Raw genomic sequence first — 22,754 nt, forward strand, 5'->3', positions numbered from 1 at the left:
ATTAACGAACCTAATACCTGTATAACGCTGTATTTACTACAGCAAAATAAATGTTCTCCTCCTTTAGATTATATTTTGTCGCTTTAACAAAAAATGACTTTGCTATTGCCCTTACTGGGCCAATACAAAGCCACCATGAAAAAATTACATAAAATATTAAGGACTTCAACAATCTGCAGAATACAGTAAACACTATATATGTTTAAAGCAAAACAAAGGACTCAAGAATGCAAAAGTTATTAATAAGAAAACAAAAGCCTCTGGCACAGATACACCAGGACTTTAAGATGACGAGCAGCAGACCCACGGGCAGACTGCGACAGCATACCTACCATCTTCAACATGCAAGAAGGGTCCCCCGAATTTATGTTGTCAGCCAATAACTCAACCATCTTCTGATTTGCTACACCTATCAGTTTTCCTGACTTTGTGCTTTTAATCACATTTTCAAGAACTGTAAAAAAAAAAAAAAATTTAAACACAAGGCCCTTATGTCATCAACACTCACCTAAGAATCATGCAGAATAAGGAACTTAAGCAAAAATTTTGTAATTTTCCTATGAAGGTTTTCTTATTTTCCCTTTTATCCAATTTTGAATTTGTACATGGGTCAGCTTCCTTTTCATTGTATATTTTTTATCTTAGCTAAAGTTTTTAAAATTCTGCTGGTATGTAACATGACAGACATGATTCAAATAATAAGTATAGCCAATTGTTAAATATACTTGTCTTCTTTTTAAGGTGTTATCTGCTCATTTTTCCAAAAAGCAAGTGAATTTCTTACCTTCTTTCCATCCTCTAAGTACAGGGTGCAGAGAGCAAATTCCTGATTTTGATAAATAAATAGCAATTTTCATCTCGGCAGACTCCATATCGTCACTGTCGATGACCATGAACGGAAGCAGATGCACCACCACTTGGTTTGATAACTCGGCGTTTCCACTCAGCACCTCTTCTTTAATTAGTATGTCTGCTGCAACCTCGAGGACCTTGTACCTAAAAGATATAAAAGCACATCTGGTTCAGAAATATGACTTGAATTCAGCAAAAACTCTTACGTTGTTCCAGCTCAGCTGACATTATCCTGGTCTCTTCACCAAACACAGTGAGACGATCATTTAAAATCCATGCTAATAAAGGAGTTATTTGGGACAGTAATTTTAAACTGCTAACTTGGTCAGATCTTTTTTTTTTTTTTGAGAAATCGTTAGGTTAACTATAACGTAAAATACGTCACACTATATATCTTAACTCCCCTGGAAATCAGAGATTCACTCGGAAATTCAAAAAATATCTGAACACGCACAATGTGCTAAGAATTAAATACAATAGATACAAAAACCTATAGGACATATCCTCTTCCTCCAAGGAGCTTAGTCATTTTTCCATGCAAAAAGCTTAGGTGCCAAAACTGAAATAACCAAAGCTTATCGAATACTTACTATGGAAAAATGCGTTTCTGAGCTTATTTTTCATTTAATATAATTTTAAATTATAAAGTAATATCCTTATAAAAACATATAGAATTATATAAAATAGAAAATGAAAGCTCCTTCCCATCCTACCCTCCAGATTCAGTATCACATCATGAATGATATACTTCTGTTTCCAAATTAAGAAAAATTTCAAACACAGATGATAGTATAATGGACCCACATAAACCCAAATGAATTCTTTTTACGGTGCAAGAGTGTTACATTAAGACTCGTTTCACTCCATGACCAAAGTGTCACGTAACTAAATCATAAGTTGCAAAAATGGAAAAGAAAAAAAGAAATTACAATATAAAAATGTCACCAATTCAAAATATTATGAGAAATGAATACATACCATTCCTTATTTTTTGAAAGTTCTGCTCTTCGAAAGAGATTCAGAAGATGTGAAACGGTTACTTCTGAACTAAAGTGTTGCTTGAAAATCTAGAGGGGAAAAAAGTATCCTGAATAAAGTTTTACTTGCTTCAAATACATACAGTGCTTGTTAAATGAACTTTAAAAATTAATAAATTATAAAGAATTTATCTCCCAGGAATCCTAGTAAAATTTAAGTTTTATAAGATCAATTTCTCAAAAGTGGCATTCAGGGGCCAATTTTCCATGACCCCACGGTAAAATTCGCACAATATTTCCCCTTTTTGAAGAACTTCCCTATGTATAAAATTGCGCAATCTAATTACTCGCATGAGCTTTCCCCAACCAGACTTATGTCTGTCCACTCAAGACAAATTTCCAATGAAAGAATAATTTTCAGATATATTCCTGCCTAGAGCAGAGGATCATGTGAGAAGGGCAAGAAAATATTTACCAAAAATGTGCATTTCAATGAACAACAAATTCACTCACCTCAAAAGCATTTATAGCTGACAAAACAACGTCTATACTGTCATCTCCTAATCGGGTTAAAATAGCTTCTTTTATGAAAGACTCATCGACACTCTCCTGAGCAAGAGAAAAAAAATATTAACTTAGTTTTTGCTAAATCCTCGTCAGACTTTATAGTAGAAAGCAAGTTTTAAAAGCACTCCAGGACACCAGTCAAGGAAGCCAGGCTCTGCCCAGAAGGCAAGTTCAAAGCGTCTACGCACATGCGCAATGAACTAGGTAATCTCTCCAGGGCATTTTCAGATGAGTTTGGTACAAATCTTTTCCAGTTTCCACTGAAGATATAATAGGTATAATCCAAATATAAGTTTTGCATTAAGTTTATCTTATTAAAATGAGAGCCCAGACGTTGAGAGTGTATAGACTGAAGAACCAGAATGTACAGGCTTAAGTCCTGGCTGTGCCACTTACTAGCTATGTGACCTCAAGTAAGTTACTTAACCTTTCTGGGTCTCACTATTCTCATCTATAAAACAGAACATAGTACCTGCCTCGAAGGGTTATTACAGGATTAATTAACATGTGTCAGTGCTCAGGACAATGAATTGTAAAGAATTTATCTCCCAGGAATCCTAGGAAAATTTAAAGGTTTCTAAGATCAATTTTTACTGTTAAAAATTAGATATTACTATCAAGATTTTTACAAGGATAAGGACATGCACTGAGAAGCCAGTCTGCCAAAAAAAAAAAAAGATACTATTATTTTTCAGTTAACAAGAGAAAATAAAACATATAATCATTTGCAGTAACAGAAAAATAGACTGCTAATCAACCTGAATATATCCCTACCTGTAGGTGGCAGAAAAAAAACAACTAAATAATCCTACCAAAAAAAAAGTCGCTTTGCTGGGAGATAATACTAAAATCCCTAAAATTCACAAAACTGAAGTCAAAATTTCATATATCAAATGCCACCCAAATTTTCTCAAGAGCTGACAAGCAGCCAAATTCCCAGTCCGAAGGTCTAGGAGAGAACCTAGACCTGCCATTGGTGGAGCAGGGAAAACGCAACCAAAGCATGCAGAGGGGGCCACCAATTACAACACCTCAGCCTGCAGTTAAACGTATGCCGTGCCCTCCACTGAAAAACTAGCCAGACCCAGAGGCGGACGGGGAGGAAGGAAGAGTAAAAGAGGGAGGATGGGAAGAGCTGTGGGAATATTAGGAGATTCCAGGAATCTTCCTATTACGATGAAGACCAGTATTCAACGAGTATAATTATCCAACAAATAAATAAGGCAAACCTATCGGCAGTTTGCGAAGGAAACATTACTTATGTCAGATCAGAAATGAATCATATAGAACAATATTTTTCAAATTTGATTATGTATAGACTAACCATTTAAAAAAAAAACTCAGATCCTAATGTTGCTTTTATCAATTTTAAAATTGAGACTTCTTAAAATAAAAAAAATTAAAAATATAAAAAAAATGTACAAGTCAAATTTTAAAAAATCTCACGAAACCAGAAAATTCAAATTGAGATGAATTTAATAGTAACTGTGATTAGCTGAAATTAAATATGAGTCTGGTTTTAAGTGCCATGACACAAGTTCTCAAGTTCCGTTTATATTACCAAGTGCTCAGGAGAAAGTAAATTCTGCTACAACTTTTCTCTATTCCAGAAATTTTCCAAAAATGCAAACAGTAGTACATGACATGATTTTAGATGTTATAAAGATAAAATTTCTATTTTAATCACAGTAACTGAAAATGTATATCCAATTAGCACTTCAAACCCAGATTTGAAGACTATGGAAAAAATGAGTCCATTTAAAAGAAGTTAAAGAAAATTTTTAAGTAAATAATATTAGTGGAAGCTAATATAGCAAAAACTGTGAAGGTACTGCTTGCATGACTAAAGTTTGGAAAATAATGCTCTAATCAGTGCAAAGTTTTTTTAAAATATCATTTTGGTATAAGGGCATCATTTACAAATTAAGTTGGCTTCTGTACTCACTTTTTGGTGTCGTTAAAGTTTTAAACACAAACTATAGGTCCTGAAATCATGGAACAGTGCTCCAAAAGCTATCATTTTGATGTCTCCACATATGCTCATGTTAAACTTGACAATCAAAATCAAATTTCAAAAAAAACCTCAAATGATTTGTGAACCTCTGTAAACTGATCTACAAATTTCAGTTTGAAAGACAGTGCACTAAAGTTAAACTGAAAATCTGCAACGTGGAAAGATGTAAAACAGTCGTTACTAGGGCACATGCAGGTTAAAACGGTGGCTATGGCATCTCCGCCCCTGAATCTTTGTCCCATGTACTTTCATCGGCTTTACTCAGCTTATTTCTATAATTACACGCTATCAATTCTAGGTGATAACTTCAAGGTCTTACTCTAGAATTACATAATAAGAATAAAGACATCACAAATGAAAGCTACTTGACACAAACCTTTGATGTTTTCATGATACTTTTTAGGTGATTAATGGCCAGAAGTCTCACAGGGGCAAGTGGATGATTCAGACTGAGCATCAAGGAGGTATCAGAATCTGCTAAAAACTACAGGATTCATTACAATTACCAAATGATTTTACCACTAAATCTCAGCAGTGCATAATCCAGAATAAAAACTGGAGAAAACCACCCCAACCTGCTCCACATAATCAATAACAACTATCTAATGTCAGAAACCCAAAAGTAAAACAATAGCCATCTTGAGAACACAGTATGAGTTATAACAGATAAAAAAAAAAATCTGTATTGTTAATGCTATGATTTTATGTACACTTGTGTCTATAGGTAGATCTAATTTAGTGAATTCTATGAAGTAATTTGGTATTCTTTATGCATATCTGATTCCAAAGTGAAAAAGCACCAAAGATTATCACCATATTAGCATCTAAAAAAAATATAAATTTAAATAATGGATCACTGAAGACAGAATGCAATTCATCTAAATTACACAACAGCAACACTCAAATTAGTGACAACTCACTTCGCTTACATAATTAGACTAAGAAGAAAATCTGTATATCGAACTAAGATTTGGAAATGAAACATCATTGAAGAGGAAAGTCTAAATACGAAAGAGAAAAAACGAAATAGTCATATTTCTCTTCCTAATATTCGTCTTCAAGGCTAATTATAAGAACTGCTTAGATGTCAAACTTTTAGTACAAAGATTTAGAGTGAATCACCAGAAAATTTCTGAAGCTCTAACATGATAATGAGATAAAAATCCACCTCCTTTCTGTAACCAGCGATCTGCACAGCCACACGTCACTGGTGGAACCGCACTGGGAAATGCGGACTTGGGAGAAAGATACACGACACTAGAGACCTGAGTGAGGCCACTTTCAGTGACTGCTAATGACCATCATGTACAGAATTTCCAAACGATACTTCTGAAATAAGTACCTTCTCTGCAGTTACTTAAATTCCTTTACTTTTTTCCAATTATTTAATTTCCTGCTTCACAGCCTTACCTGCAGGTAACCAGGCAAACCATGAAATCTCATCTCTCCATGAAACTTTCCAAAGAGAGGAGTGGAATAGCAAAGTACCTTCCGGAGTGCTTCAATATCCACAAATATAAGCCTAATTGTCATAATTTCTCTGAAGAAAAACTTACCTGATATTTTCCTCCACTTGTAGAAAGAGAGATAAATTGGTGGAAAAGTTCTTGTTTTTTTTGGTCTGTAATTTCCTTTAGGCGTTCCTCTAAGACGACATCTAATGTCCTGGGATACCTGGGAAGAAATTAAAGAGTCAACTCATTTTTCCTCATAAAGCTATTAACCACACACCGCCTACATGTATGAAAGAAAGAAGTAAAATTTCAAAAAAAATCACTGGGATTGAGACTTAAAATATCAACAAATGGAATATGTAAAACCAAATGAAATTGACAAATTTTGTTACTATGACTGTTACAACAACAAAAGTCTCTCTATAAAAAATTATACTCTCCACAGTCCCCATCCAACCCCAATTCTCTCTTGTATTTCAAATATATTTAAAACCTACATCTGTCCCTTCCTTCAGGAGGGAAAAAAAAGGCTGGTATCTTTATAATTCATTTACTATATTAAGTTATGACTTATAAAACTTTCTCTTACAAAACCATCTCTTTATAAAACAAGAGGTACACATTAACAAAACAAAGGCACAAACACACACAACTTACTTGCTTTCTAAAAGTCTGATAAGTGGAAGAAACTGTTCATTAAGCAAAGATATTTTATTAGGATCGATTTCTTCCTGTGAACTATATGAAATATACTCTTCAAAAAGGAGGCTGCAAAACAAAACAGTTATCAGCAGATGTGAGAGTTACTGCTTACAGAATACCGATCATGTTCCAGGTGCTTCAGGATATGACCTCTAGGTGTCATACCTCTACAAGGTAGAAATTATACTTACTTCAGACACAAAACTAGGGCTGCGAAGTCTTACAGTTTGCCTGGTGAGCCCTGCTGTGCCAGGGATTTTAGCCCCGGCCTGATACCAGAGCCCAAGCTCTCAACTACTTCATGTGTATAGTCTCATTTCACTCACTGTGAGCAAGGGGCACGAATGACACACCAGCAGACAGGCACCCACCCAACGTCACACAGTGGAACCCAGACCGAGGCAGTCCGGCCTTCAGAACTTCCTACTCTACTCTCCGGAAATGACAGAGGCAGGTTCAAACCCGTGTCTGACTGCAATATCTACAGTCTTTGCACTGTATCGAGTTGCCCTTTAAGAAAATGGGGCAATAAACCATTTTTACAGAAAAGGAAGAAATAATTTTTACTTCATGCCAACCTTCAACGCGAAGATTCTAACTGGTATTTACTGAACACTGACTTATGTACTGTCAAGCATTATGGTCCTTTTATTATTAGGCAACTCTAAACAGCCACAAATTACATGCAGCTGTAACCCAAATTTTGCTTAGCTATTAACTTTCCATGATTATGTATAAGCACTAAGGACAAGCAAGAGAAATTACTTTTTCTCTGTTGCCACAATTACTGGACTAAGTACTTATAATTAATGAAATGATATGGACAAAGCAAGAAATACATTACAAAGGGGTACTGGGAAACTGCTAATCAACCCGGAAAATGATACTAAGCCACAAAAACACAAATCGAAAGCATGCCCAAAACAGCAGCTTACCTAGCCAACAGATGGTCTAAGTTGTCCTTCAGTGATATATCTGTAAGTATGGCTTCTAAGTGTTTCCTGTAGATTTGGCCATCCATCCCTTCAGTTTCTTCTCCTTAGTTTACAAATTAAAATGGTTTTTGTTTGCTGACACTATTCAATTTACTTTTAGCAGAAAATGTACAGAAGTAACTTTAAAACATATACTTTGATACACTATTTTCAAAGTGTATTTCACTTAGTCATATTTTCAAAGCACTTTTACACATACTACCCTCATTTATCCTTACTTGAAATTCTATTATTATTATTATTATTACTGTTATTATTTATTTAATTTTTTTTTTTAGGCCATAAATGTAAGAACTGGATGTTAGACTTGCTTTCAAAGACTGGATCACATTACTCGCCACCTTCAGAATAAGAAAAATACACTTTCATTCATGCTAGTCATGTTTCTAAAGCACGTTTAAACCAAGATTTGGTTAAGCAAACCTTATACTCCAATGGACTGAAATAATTTTAAAGATGCCTTTCTTAGTATGTCTTTCCTAGTCCAAGTTGTAAAACTGCGCACCTGTAACGTGGCTGATGACAGAGCCAATCAGATGGGGAAGCAGGTATCGCAGAAGAGGACTGATGTCGTATGTTTCGGAAATCCCGCGAAGTATGGCAATGAGATCGGGAACGTCACACAAGTGAGGAAACGGCCTTTGAATAAACAAGTACGTAAGGTGTTGACTTTACAAGTTAGACAATAAATGGCAATTGAAAAAACAGTATAAAATTTCTCTTCGAAAAAATTATTCAAAATAATTTAATTCACCTCTAATTATCATTTCTCAATTCAACTGTACGTACTTTTTCCCAAGGCTGTCTGGCTTCTGTCTCTGCAGGAGCACTATCAAGCAACCTAATCCATCCTTGATCAAAGTGGGAGTTTTGGTCAATGTTTTGATGATCTGTGAAGCCAGCGAATTAACGAAAGTCTCTTCCATTGTCACTTTCACAGAAATCTGACATATTATCATGTACGTTGCAGCTTTGTAATCTGGTAAAGATGATTTCAATCCCTAAATATTTTTTTAAAATGTAAAGAAAAATAATGAACTATATTATTTCACTCTACTTAAAATGTTATACTTTACCTTGACAAATGCCATAAATTAGAGATTAGTACTACCTAATGCACCCTCCTCAGAAGTGAAAAATCAAGATGCTGACTCCCTTTCCAGAGTGGACAGAGAGAGGAGACAAGTCTCTTGGAGGAGAGAAGGGCTCCCAGAGGGCCTCGCCACTCACACATCCAGCACACGTCCCACCAGGAGCGAATGAGCTCTCCCTTCACATGCGAACTTCCCCCCGTGTGAGAGAGACTTCAAGCAGAAACGCGACAGTGTCTGATGAAAGGCCTTGGACAGTGGTGGGAAGTGAAAGCATTGTCTCCACAGGGACCCGGGAAGGGGCCGGCACCGAGGCAGCTGGGGAGAAGGAACACTGAGCAGCAGAGGTCAGTGCAAAAATGACAAGAGCCTACGCCCCGAAGAGACTTTCTCATCCATTCTTTTTCCAGTGAGGTAACATGGCCGCTAAGGTAACAGCCTGGGAGCGAAGACGACCTGTGAAGACAGGCAGAACCTGGAGGTGTGCTGCCACAGGGCAAGCAGCACCAAGGACTGCCGGCCCCAGAAGCTGGGAGAGAGGCCCGGGATTCTTCCTCAGAGGCCCCGGGAGGAACCAGCCCTGTCCACACCTTGATTTCAGACTTCTAACCTCTAGAACTGAGAGAGAATTTCTGTTGTCTTAAGCAAAAAAAAAAAAAAAATCTATCTGTATCTATATATAGATACCCACCTATTAACATATATGCGTAGATATAAATACGCACACTGATATATATCTGGGAGACAGCGGCAGGGCCAAATAGCCAACGTTTACTCTTTAAGGAGCCCTAATTAAGATGCTACTGTGCTATGTTTTTAAAACAAAAGTCATACTTTTTACCTAAATCTCATCAACCATCTGAAATAAATCATCAATTTTAGAACATTTACGTCTAAGTTAAGTTTTTAAAAGCAAGAACATTCCTTCAAGGACAAAATAATCTTCACACTGGAGCAGAGCCAACCTTCTGGATATATGGAAACAGCTTGGCAACTATGTTGTCTGATATGTCCTCGGCGGTCACCAGAGCAGACACGATGGTAGAAGCATAAAAAGTTAAGAGCACCCTCAACTGAGCTGAACTCCCAGGATACTCGGCAAAAACCTGGAACAGACGACACACGCAAAACATATTTAAGAGTGAAAGGCCAATTCGATAAAAGTTTAAAAATATTTATAGCTCTCAACTACTTAAGGCTGACATTTTCATTTTTACCATATACAACAGCAAATACACAAATTCAGTGAATCGATTAAATATGACAAGAATGAACGATCTTCCTAACATTTTCTGATCGTGTCTTTAAACTGTTTAAACAGTCACTATAAGTAGAATTTGGCAAGGAATAATTCATTTTTGTAGAAAAGTGCCTTCGGTGATGAAAGACTGATCCCACAGCTCAGCCCTGAACAGCAGGTCATTTAGCAAAAGCACCCGTATTCCTCCGAAGGCCTCAACATGTTTTCTGCACTCGGAGCAAGCCAGCTTTTAATGGAATTACAGTCATGAAACAGTATACTACTCACCTTCACAGACTTCGTTACCAGACTACAAATGAAATCCATGAAGCCGAGGTCTTTGTAGCAGTGGGTAACCAAAGTTCCTTTAGCTAAGGGCACTCCCGATTGCTGTTACAGACAGAACCAACTATTACTAAGAACAGTCATTGACTCATCATTATTTTTAAAGTAACTACCATAGTTACAGCTCTATAATGCTGCATGGTTCACAAACCCAAAACACAGTCTCTCCTTATAACTAGTGGCAGAGATCAGAGTAACATCTAAAGTTGTGCAAACTTCAGAAATTTAAGGTTAGCAATGAGGGTAAAGATACTCAGTAAAAAATGATTACTTATTACGTGTTGAGTTGCGTTATGACATATTTATCTCAACCTGGATCCTCTAGATTCTTAGCAACTCTACTGGTTAGACTTAAGTATTTCCTGCTTCTCTTCATTTCTGACTTTTTAAAAGCTCTTTAGTTCCAAAATTTAAAATGCCAGACAGTATGGAACAGTAGAAAGACATAAGCTTTAAAAGCAGATCTGGATTCAAATCCCAACTCTGCCACTTTACATGAACTCTGGCAAGTAAATTAATTCTCTAAGCCTGTCCTCATCTATAAAAATGGAGTTTTGTGAGAACCCAAGATAATATATGTAAATTGCCTAGCCTGATATCGGGTGCTAAATGACAGCCAGCTGTTATTATACTACTTTCAACTGGAAGTTAGGAAATAACTGGGGGGTGATACTTCGGGCACTAACGACACTATTTTTCTAAAGTACATCTCTTAATCAAGATTTGTAATAATTATAGATAATGTGTCATTCAACAATACCTTAACTGGCAACAACCAGAACCACTTGTGCTTTGAATTATTAATTTTCAGAAGCTGTATAACCCGCACAAATATTCTCGTCTCGTGGTATGGTAGGACACAAGCAATGAGACTATCTGGATTATAAAGGTGGATGTGGAACCTGAGGAAAAAGCGAACAATTCAAACGGACACAAAATTTACAGGTACATCTTTTACATGTCCAAATCATGTTACCAAAGAGCTAAAACTACTTGTAATGAATAAGAGTAAAACCAACCACATAACTATAAGCAAGATACAAAGCACTTAAAAATAAGCCCTGTACTTTCTTTGAAAGTACTCCTCAGCAGGGTTCTGCCAATTCTTATGCAGTAATATTCAATATTTGATATCAAAATTTATATCTCATTTACTTTCAACTCTTTTAAATCTATTATTAATATAACTGTGAGATCACTGCAGTCAAACCAACAAAGACGCAATCAGTCAACTAGGCAGCAATGCGCAGCTTCTCTCCAAGCCCGAAGTTCACTTTCCATAGCTTTCTCGGCTTCCCTAATTATAATTCTAAAACCAAAAGACTAATTAAAAAGAAACCTCATTACTTTCTTTGAATTAAAAAAAATTATCAAATAACCCTACATAACTTGTCCACGAACTTCACATAACTTTGTATTCGTCCTTGCACCTAAATAACAGGACACAGGTTTATGAATTCTGTGAAGATGCATGAAATCCTTTCTAGCCTTCCAGTTCTAGCTCAAATGCTTTTCAAGATGCTTTTCCTAATTCTCCTAGCCACGTGATCCCTCTCCTGTCTGTCCATTCTCCCATTCTTTCACCTGTATCTTTCTTAAAGTTGCACACCACTCTGCCTTTTGCTAGTTTCACATACGGCTTTAGTACTAGCCGAGACGTTACCTTCTCCAGGAAGCTTTCAACTACTTCAGGCAGCAGTAAGTGTCTGTCCCCCATTCTGCAGACACCTTTACTGTAGCATTTATGTCAAAACAGTAACCAAGGGCAACCTACTCATCCTTGTATCAAACTTAATGTTACATAAATAAATAAATGCAGAACTAAATACAGAAAATGCTCCTATAGTAGTTGATTTAGGGAAATTAAATGCTAGAAGACAGAAGAAAACATTACGGACTTGATTTTTTTTTTGTCTGATGAGTCTAATGTGCTGATAATCAGAAGACCCCAAATTGTTTTCTCGATGACTCCCTTGCTTCCTGAAGCAAAGTCACTTTACTACCATGCCTCCAATTAATAAAATGGAACTTTTTCTACTCTTAAAACATATATATGGGAGAATAAACAAAAACGTGATTTTTAAGCTGTGATTGACACTAATAAGTGAGAAAATAAACTGAGTGAACTGAGACAATTCCCGGTGGATAAAAGATCAGACTTTAGAAACAAACTTGTGTCTCAGAGACTTAGGAAACTTAACCCCTCTACACCTCCATTTTCTGTTATAAAACAGGGATAATACAAGTCCCTCCCATAGGAATGGTGTGAGCACTGAGATAATGTACACAAAGTGCTTACCATGGGCTCGGTGGATAAATGTTCAACACATATTAGCTACACGGTTTTTCTAAAGTTACAGTATTTTAGAGGATACTAGTACCCTCTTCTCGAACCACCGATTTGTTATTTTGGCAAGAAAGTTTAGTAATGCCCTTTGCGCCAAATATGCAGTAACAATTTGTAATGGCAAAATGACATGCGCTCCTTAGAATTAATGAGGTTCGACCTTGAGATCTTCAGTAGTTCTACTTCTCAGGATCAAGAAAAATGAGTTTAACAGGAGGGCACACTCAGCTCACCCGCATCACGCTTGCCTTACCTCATCTCCAGACATCATGCTAATCTCCTACTTACAAAATTTTTCAACTTTAAATTGGTAAATGCTGTCATTATTTAATTTTTTAAAAGATCAAAATTGTTAGCCCATAATTATTTCTGTAATCCCATTTGATACCTGTGGATCAACCACTCCAGACACTTCTGTGCTGGCTTCAGCAGGAAGTAAGGAGACAAGTGAATGAGGAATAATGAAATGTTTTCATCCAGCTGTTTGTTCACCGCTTTGGTCTGAACGCTGCGCTCCAAGGTTTTTGCCAGCTGGCTGAACAACGGAGCTTCGAACCGCTCGAAGGAGGGATCGATTCCAAGCAGCTCTTCCAGGCCAGTGCATCCTAGGAAAAGGCCGGTTTATTTAACGATTACGTGCTAACAAATTCATCTCATTCCTTTTTTACAATTCTACTTACCCCTAAAAATCTGATTTTTTTAAACATGTGTACAGTCACAAACTCAGATTTCTAGCTTGTCACTAAAGAACAAATTGTATTACCCCAACTAGGAGAACAAAAAGTATTTCCTGGCAAGGGCCTTTCTTTTTCTTTTTCTTTTCTTTTTTAACGTCCCCTACAATAACTAGGCCAGTCCTCTGGGAAGACTGCTCCTCCCCCCAGCCACTGCCTCCAGCCCCCTGCGGCTGGTCCCCCTCTCTACACATTAGATGACCTCCTTCGCCCTGTTTTTGCATCTGGGAAATTCAGATACCAATACGTGTACACATATAAGCATCTAGCACATAGCTGTCATTCTTCTTCCCTTAACAACTTAAGTCAACAAGTTAGAAACTGCTAAGCAAGAGAGCAGGTCAGAAAACAAGAAAATACTGCAACGTCCAGGCAAACGCTTCCAACAGCTTTGTAAGTTAAAGGGTAGCTCACCAATGGCAAAGGCGGTGTCCCTGTCGATGGTGGCCGCTTCCTTGGGGTCAAACAACAAAGAGGCAACTTCATCTCTAGATAAGAGACTGGGGTCACTCTGAGGGAGGGCGAGTCGCTGGAGCTGCTGTGCTAAGGACGTCATCTCTCACACCAGCGGATTTCTGAAGCCCAGGCTGAGAAACATACCCCCGTGAGAATTCTCTACGAAACTTAAGTCACCTCCCGCTTAACTGCAAGCAGCAAACGCCTCACGTACAAGCAGCTTCACCCCGCATCCAGCGCCGTCGCATACACAGAACCGGCTGTCCCGCACCCGCTCCGCGGACCGGGAAACGCGCGGACGCCTTCCCCTGCCCTGGTCACCACCCGACCCACAGCTCCTACTCACCGAGAGCTCGACTTCGGCAGAACGGGGCACCCCAACTCCTCACAGCAGCTCCCACATGGGGCTCCAGCCCGGCCCTCGCCCGGAAACCCGAAGCACGCCTGATCCAGCTTCCGGTTTCACGTCCTACGGCGAGAGAAGAAGTTCAAGCTTGCTGAACATGCGACGCGATGACTCCGCCTCCTTTCAGCGGACTTCCGGCGTCGGGTCCGGATGTGTCCCTCCGCTGCGACTGGCCGTCTGCGCCCTGTCCGCGTGCGAAGGTTCCGGCATCTGCGTGCGCCTCAGGATTCGTAGCCCGAGTCAGTCATTCAACCTGGGCTCGCGAGCTGAGCCTCCCTGCAGATACTGGTGCCGCCGTCCGGAGCCGCGGGCCGGCCTGGCATCGCTGCGCGTTCCCGGAGGCCACCACTGAGGGCTTTTTTTTTTTTTTTTTTCAAAATTAACCTTGAGCTATCTAAAAACTAACCCACTTCAGTTTCACAGTTCCGTGGGTTTTAACAAATGACTATGTGGCTATAACTGCTTCCCCAGCCGAGACGTAGGAAGTTTTCGTGGCCCCCAAGCTGCTTCCGCCCCTCTCCCCCGCGTCCCGCTGCTGTAACCCGCACGCCGCCCGGGCCACCGAGCCTCCTGGCGTCGCTGCGCGTTAATGCTGCTGAAAAGTGTCCCTCGTGGATATGCCCTGTCCGGTCTCCAAGCCAGGTGTGGTGTGCGCTTAAAACAACCCAAATAATCTCCAGTTATTAATACAGGTCGTTCCTTATCTCTTTTTCACGTGCCTTGCAGAGAATAACGTGATTTTTAAAATTCCGGTGGTACCTATTTCATCCTTGCAAACAGATCTCCCAAAGGAATGTTTTTGTCCTAATGTGTCACAGGAATTTTACCTTCACAGAAGCAGTCAGCTTGGGGAGAAATGAAAGTAGTAAGAAATGAAATCCAGGCCTATTTTATTCCACAAGACATATTTACCTTTTCACTTAAAAATTGTTCACTATTTTTTCAAAAGCCTCATCAAAGCGAAAATAAAAAAGTTTCCCCGGGTATTTGGTTCCACCCTTCGTATGTCAGTTTCAATGGGATACGGTGCCACGTGGAATTTCGCTTTGGAAGTGAACTAGAAAACTCGTTTCTAAACTAGAAGAAAGAAAGTCAGATATTCATAAATAGAACTATTGTTTAAAGCTTTGGTTTAAAAACACATCGTGATCTTGAATTATATCATTTTCTCCATTTTAAAATAATTCTTTGGATGTATTCGTGACTTTTCTGATTATTGCCTCCTCAGTGTTTGTGATTTCATGCCTGTCTTCCGGTTTGATAATTCAGTCGAGGACCAGAGTAAACTCACTCTCTCAGTTATTTGCGTTTAAAATATCGGTTATAGATCAGATGTGGCTCTGTAATTCTGTCTAAAAATGATTTTCATGGCTTTTTCTACTTTCATTAATCCCCTAATTTTATTCTATTATTCTTTTTTTAAACAAGCTCTGGCTAGTTTTATTAAAGAAAAAAAATTGCATAATTTACTTTTCACCAGTCTGTTCTGGCATGCTTCTAATGATATCAAAATCACCTGGATCAATGATAACATTTTCCACACGTTGTGCCCCATTCAATATCATCGTCCCTGTAGTGATGGACACCAGTCTTGGACAACAGGGCGTAGTACTCTATCTCAGATTTCCTCAAGGCGGAGCGGTAGTCGGCAGGAATGACCAGTTTTGCTTTGTCTGATTATTTTTAGAGTCGGCTTGTACTCCAGCACACACTTTGACTTTTCAGAACAAGTTGGAGCTTAGAGCAGATCATCTCCAGAGACTTTTTTGTCTTCTTTGTGGCCACCATCTTCCTGCCTTAGGTGCAGGATGGCCCCCAACCAAGAACATAATTTTAGCTATAACTAATACATATTTCTTGATGAAAGGATAAATACTATTTCACAGACCGTGTTTTAATCATACATTCTTTCATCTGATGGGGCATTTTAAATGGTAGAATGATGAATTCTACTCATTTCCATTACTGTTCATGGCAAGGACTCTGCCCCCAAAAAAGCAAATATGTGAGAGTGATTCGAATGAATGAATTATTCTTTAAAGGATATTCTACCTCCCTTACGCCACCCGTTTTAATCCAGAGTACAGGTGCTTTGATTCAGTCCGTGCGTGCCTTATGCCAGGCCAGGCAGGTGGTAATAAACACCAAACCTGAGGCCTCTACTCTTGAAATACTTACATCCCACCAGGAAGAGACAGGCAGTAAGCAAACAGACAAACCAGAAAACCACCAGGTAATGTGATAAATGCTGTGGTGACAATCACTCAACCATATGATGGGGGCGATGGAGGGAGGGCATCGCTAGTTTGAGTAGATGGGGACGGACTCTCTGAAGAGGGAACATCAAAGCTGAGACCTGAATGAGAACTCTGGAAGAAATGAAGGTCATCCCAGACAAGACCGATCTCAACATTAACTCTACTCCAGTCACCACAGGTGCCTTTCTGCCCTTCAGATACACCAAGCTCATATTTTTTTCACAGACTTATCATGACCTGAAATGATCTGATTTGTTTGCTTACCTATTTAGTTCTTGCATGCCTTCAATGGACTTCTGTCTGCATGTAGGCTGGCATGAAGCCTGCCCCAAGATTTGTGGAGCTGGGCAGGAGTACAAATGGAAACTCATCTACTGTCAGTCTTTAAAAGTTATAAATCAAGCCAACGCACTGTTAACTAGGAAATGTTATAACCTCCAATTTGACACAAAAACGTTTATAATGACAAAAGAAAAAATGTTTTTATATGGATGAAAGACTGCCAAATGTGAAAGATGACAGCACTTAATTATTACTATTCCTGTCTGGGTACAGTACTGACTGGCTAATGATTTTGGTTGAGTAACAAAGACGTATATAGCTGATACATTTCCTATATATTTAGCCCATAAAAATTTGCCTTCCTGTCAGCAAAAACACCAATTATGTTGCTTAATCCAGGTTTTCACAAATTGTGTTCTATTCACAAAAAGTATCAAAAAGATTTAAAAATAAAATTTAATTATATTCAAAGTATAGAAAGTCTGAAAATATTTTCATAAATATATAAATCAAGTAAAAACTCAATACATTTATTTCTCATTTGTTTTCAATTTTTTCAAATGATTTCTCTTCTAAGGAAACAAAATACCGATTGTAATTAACAATAAAGTTTTAAATAAAACTAAAGCTAAAGTTTAAGACATTTTTGGTAAATATTACCTTCCTAAATATTTTTATAAAAAATAAATTATTCACAAGTTTACCATTCAATATTCATCACGTTGCCAGCGTAAAGAATTGCAACACCATTCGTATTCTATCTTTATCTACCCATTTACAAATAAGGGTCATGTGAATTGTTTGACATTGTTAAATGATCCTCAGCAACCACAAGCAGTTGTAGAGAATACTGTACTAACTCACGAGTACACCCAGAACCATAAATTGGAAACAAGAAATTACACGATTGGAACTACTTAGAAATAATACTTCATTATGCAAAAATCTGTTCTTTTCATGTAGTCTGAAAGAAGAGCATGTCAAGTTCATCGGTTTATTTTCTCCTCCCCAAGCACTTCTGCCTTCAAATCCCCACTGCGCTCTGCACCAGGGGCAGCACAGTCCACACACCTTCAGAGCATTCAAACAGGGTTGTCTTATGTGCAGACACAAGACAAGAAGTCTGCTTCCCTGAAGCTTAGACACATAAATCAGACAAGGGACGTTTGGGGTTACAGGTTATGTGACAGCAGCGCTAAATGACAGGTTTAGAGAGACAGCCTCCTGCTCTTTTTAGTAAATTTATTTTTTATGTATTTTTGATATGCAGGGTGCAGGCCTTTCCCTGGTCCAAGGGTGGTGTTGAAGGCAGGGCTTTCTCCTGCTCACTGCTAAACCCTGTTACAAAGTGCCTGAGACGTGATTGACAATATATTTATTGGCTGAACAAGTGAAAAATGAATGTAAATGTGCGTAAGCTGTATCTGTACCTTTTTCTTGTTCAAGAAATGTGTATAAGAATGCAAATGAAGGAAAGTAGCATTGTTATAGGGATAACTGAGAATTTTCTAACTATAATGAAAGTAAACTGTTCCAAAACTTCAGAATTTTATTTGTAGTAGATTATTTGTATCATATAACACAACGGATGGCATACTGTCTACTTAAAACATATCTATTGATGAGAAATGAAATAAGAGGCATATATTAGCAATGTAAATTCAGCATGTGAAATCTCCGTTTTGGTAGTGCCGGCAAATAACATGAGTAAATGCAGTGACTGAAAAATTAAGTAGCTGTTTCTCCATATTGTGTCCCCCCAAAAAAGTCACTTAAATTCTTATGAATTTTGTGACTTTTAATCTTATCACCAAAAAGTACAATGATCTTTCTGATTATTTTGAAATGCACTAGGGGGGAGCTGGGAGTTGAGAAAAATGATTTGGAAATCTACGGAGCGAGTGCCTGCTCTACCTACAGGGACCAGCAGATGGCACCTAAGCAGTTTCCTGGTCTCCAGTGCATCTGGCAGTATCCCTGGGTGCCTCAAGTGGACCAGAAATTTTCAAACTTACAAAATTTGAAAATTGTGTACAATTATACAGAAAGCGGTTCATTAAATCTTCCATATATTATAAAATGCAATAAATAGTGCTCTCAAGCATTATTTAGAGAACTGCAGGACTTAAAAATGTTTAGATTTTCTTCACTAATGAAGTTCATTTGAAGCCATCTGTTTATTCAGCACTAACTTGGAAATGTGGGCAGCCCGAGTCCCACCCCCCTCACCTCATTCACTTCCACTGAGCACCTGCCACTGGGATGTTTTTTTTACTGATGAGGGTAATGGTGAAGTAGAGAACTGGGGATGCCAGCAAGATAAAATTAATAGAATATAATGGCAAAGAGTTATCAGAAAGTCCAGGGAAGTTTGCGGAGAGGGCGCACAGGACTTGATGCTCTGTGAGCAGCATTTGAAGAACTTAGGGTAGAGAGAGAGACAGTCGAAGAGAAGGGCAACTCCCTGTGTGTAATATTAGATAGATAGGCAGTAGGTAGAGAGAAAAAATAAAATTTTTGCTTCGCGTGACATTTGGATTCTCCCTGTGGTATTCTTAAAAGATTTGTATGAAGATTTCAATTTATTTTCAGTTCTATTTGGGAGCCAGACTAATATTTCTTATAATATAACTGTATACTATAGTTACTTTCAAGACCCAGTAAGCCAGTCTGCTTTTATGTGGGTTATTAAAGTATGGTAAATAACAAGACAAAAATACCGTTATTTTATAGTGACATCATTATATAACTAGAGAAGCCAAGAATTCAGTTTTAAAAGGAACTGGACATAGTATAGAATATAAGAAGCTAGACGGGTTCAAGTATATACACACAGAGACACACATGCATACCTGTCACATCAATAATATTTTATCCGTAATTGTAGGAAAACAAACTGAAAAGAGGAAGGCCAATTTCCACTAGCAAAACACGCACACAAAGTACTTGAGAGAAAACTTAAATTTATAAGATCTTTGTGAAGGAACTAAAAACACCTTATGGAAAATTAAAATGAAAGATTCGAATATGTGGAGAAGATTAATAGCTATATTATGCTCCTGGAGAGGAAGACAAATATATAAAATGTCTAAGTGCCATCCCCAGATTAATTTACATATTTAATTCAGTCTTAAGAAAAATCCAAGACTAGTTCTATAAATTTGACAAAATGTTTCTTCAACGGATATAAAAAAATAAATATAACAATACGGTTTTAAAATTCTCAGAGGGACACAATGGAAATATATAATAGGGGAGATTAGCATTATCAGATATTAAAAGTATATGACGAAGCAGCTGCAGGAGAGGAAATATGCTCTCAGGCAAAAATAGACAAATGGAGCCCCTTTTCCAAAGAGCTAATCCAGAAATAGACCCTAATGTAAGGGAATATTTGACATAATACAGGGCGAATACCAAAAACAAGCAGCAAAGAAAATATTTGGTAATTGATGTTGGAGTAAGTAATTTGGGTGCAGTAAAAAGAATCAAAAGGGATATTCACTTCAATCCATACACAAGAATGGATCCCAGAAAACCTACAGAAATTATCGTTCTGAACAGAATGGAGTCACAGGGATCGTATTTGTACTGCCACTGGAAACAACCAAAACACGGACAAATTATATAAAAGGACAGTTTTCAAGACACTGCACATCAGGCAGCTAAGTTACCAGTGATCCTAGAGAGACATAAAACACACGAGGTGAGGCCCTTGGCTGCCCCCGTTTACCGTCCCGGAGAATCTCCTGGCCTTTTAAAATAAGGAATAAACAAACTAAAAAAACTTGAAAGACAAACAACAGTGAAAAAACGGATAAGAGAAAAGAAGAATATTATATATGTATGCATACAATACATATCTCAATACCAATGAGAAAAACACTGAACTAGGTTTCAAAAGATACAGCCAAAAAACATAACCAAATGATTCACGCACACACAAAATCCGACTATTACATTTATGGGAAAATGTTCCACTCTGCTAGAAAGCAAACAAATGTAGATTCGAATAATGTACCTTGTATCTACTAAGTTAGCAAAATTTTTAAAAAGTAGTAGTATTCCTGCAAAAAAGCAGATTTTAATTCATATTTTCATGCATTACCTATGATACCATAAAGTGGTGTCACCTTTTCAGAAGCAATTCGGAAATATGCACCAGGAACTCAAAATATGTTCATACCCATTAACTTACTAACTCCACTTGGGGAAGTCTGTAGCGAGCCAACATTCCATCGCCCTAAACAGACTGCGACCGCACTGCTGTGTGGGAGGGTGGATTTTATAAATACAGTTATATGTAATTAAACTAAATACAGTTAATAGAAGTACTTTTAAATATTTAAGTATTTTTAAACTTTTAAAAACTATGGTTTGATAGTTTTAAAGGAAAACGAAGATCTTTTTCTAATTTATCAATGCATACCAACCATTTTTACGCGGTGTCATTTTTCATTTAAAATTAGCCACTAATATTTAAACCTGAATAAATATAGTTAACATTTTTCTCCATAAATAACTCCATATAGCTTATTAGAGACAATATATCAACAATTATTTAAATAGCAATGCACATTTCGGGCTATGCTATTTTAAATGCTTTTCTTTAGCCTGGAACAAAGAGCATACTTTGAAAAAGACGTTCAGTTCTGGGGATCAGATTTCCTTAACAGAAGGAGAAGTGGATATAGTGTAGAATATAAGATGGATTATATAGAATGGGATGAATTTGCTCTGTTTAATATACTTGGAAAGACATTATGAAAGTTTTCATTAGGTATCTCAGAGGACCTTTCTGTAAAAGTCCTTATAAAAATTTTAAGCTACAAGTGTAATTGCAGACATTAAAGAACTGAAGGCCTTCGATTGAAGGGTGATATGTTTATATATGAGGTATTATTCCTTTGCATGATCAGAAAGGTGAAGGGGAATCCATTGCATTAAAAGCTCCAAAATTGGTCAGGTCCAAATTCCGTGAACATGTCAAGGTCGGGAGGATGATGGCAGGCTTTTAAAAAAATGATTGGGTGGACACCAGCAAAGTGAGTCCTAGCGCATGTCACACATGTCTTCAGTCTTGTGTTTTCATTGACTGTGTTTTCACACATAGCGAAAGACCTCAAAACCTTTAGGAAGCCAAGGCTGTTGTACAAGAAGTATATCAAAGACTATGAAAATCACAGAATGACATCCTTCTCATACCTCCTTCTTCCAACAGTAAGGAGTTTGGGGTCACTGTGCCCCATCGTGATTTGGTAGTAGTCTGCATAATTCGTAAGTGTAGCTTAGTTGACAGTGTTTTGTTGGAACTTATGTTAAGATCCCTAATAAAATGAGTTTCCAATATCAGATCTGCCACAATTCATGTCAATTCAATGACCATTACGTCCCTACGGTATGCCTGGCACTTTGCTAAATGATGAGAAAATGACTGATTCACGGGGCCTGTATTTAGCCAAAAAGAAGCATTAACAGAGTCTAGCAGAAAGCAGCCATTTAAAATCACCTCTGCCATTCTGCTTAACAGCGCAGAGGCCAGAGACTGAGGGCCCAAGGGGTCAGCTTCCCCTAGGGAGTTTATCTTCCCAGAAAAGGTGATGCGTCTTAAAAGGCTGAAAAGAAACAAACAGGGGGATGACATGCTGGGGGACAAGTTATTCCGGGCGAGGGGTTGGCCCATGAGAAGGCATGGAGATGCACGCGAAGCAGCGTTTGGGGAACTGGCAGTCCCATGTGACCAGAACGTGGGGTATGCGTGAAGGAGCAGGCGACGAAGGCGGTGGGAGCTGGAGACTGAGGTCAGATCTACGCCAAACCTGTAAAAGAGAGAAGTTGTAGGTGGTGACTCTGGCCGGGAAGTGGGGTCAGGTCAAAGCGGCAAGGCTGGCCGCAGAGACCAGTCGGAGGTGATAGTAGTAGCTCAGTCCTGGGGTGATGTAAACATTTTAATAAATTTCTGTACAGATGCCATTTAGACATTATGATAGTATAATCGATTGAAAGTTTAAAAGCTAAAGGTTTTAAAAGTACA

At 38.0% G+C, this 22,754-nt stretch overlaps 2 protein-coding genes and 1 pseudogene across 2 annotated transcripts in view; 1 reads left to right on the forward strand and 2 right to left on the reverse strand.

The window, feature by feature from the left end:
• ACTN2 (actinin alpha 2) overlaps positions 1-22,754 on the forward strand; it is a 389,901-nt gene that overhangs the window by 267,467 nt on the left and 99,680 nt on the right. The gene's annotated exons all lie outside the window — the stretch shown is intronic.
• Positions 225-14,262, reverse strand: LOC105302731 (HEAT repeat-containing protein 1). The gene is made up of 16 exons (XM_023520825.1): positions 14,121-14,262; positions 13,733-13,905; positions 12,973-13,189; positions 10,998-11,139; positions 10,181-10,282; positions 9,618-9,758; positions 8,351-8,562; positions 8,067-8,200; positions 7,502-7,604; positions 6,522-6,632; positions 5,967-6,084; positions 4,787-4,894; positions 2,343-2,438; positions 1,831-1,919; positions 785-996; positions 225-454 (listed from the first exon to the last, which is right to left on the reverse strand). The coding sequence occupies exons 2-16, from the start codon at positions 13,872-13,874 to the stop codon at positions 240-242; spliced, it is 2,142 nt and encodes a 713-aa protein (XP_023376593.1). The 5' UTR covers positions 13,875-13,905; positions 14,121-14,262; the 3' UTR covers positions 225-239.
• Positions 15,645-16,439, reverse strand: LOC105302724 (annotated as a pseudogene).

Source organism: Pteropus vampyrus, unplaced genomic scaffold, assembly GCF_000151845.1.
Source record: "Pteropus vampyrus isolate Shadow unplaced genomic scaffold, Pvam_2.0 Scaffold279, whole genome shotgun sequence".
Taxonomy (NCBI): domain Eukaryota; kingdom Metazoa; phylum Chordata; class Mammalia; order Chiroptera; family Pteropodidae; genus Pteropus; species Pteropus vampyrus.

Coding starts and splice junctions, on each gene's coding strand:
- LOC105302731 (XM_023520825.1), bottom strand. CDS start 13,874: ATGACGTCCTTAGCACAGCAGCTCCAGCGACTCGCCCTCCCTCAGAGT. Junction 8,201..8,350: donor CCAGACAGCCTTGGGAAAAA/GTACGTACAGTT, acceptor GTTTATTCAAAG/GCCGTTTCCTCACTTGTGTG. Junction 997..1,830: donor CTTTCAAAAAATAAGGAATG/GTATGTATTCAT, acceptor TATATCTTTTAG/GTACAAGGTCCTCGAGGTTG.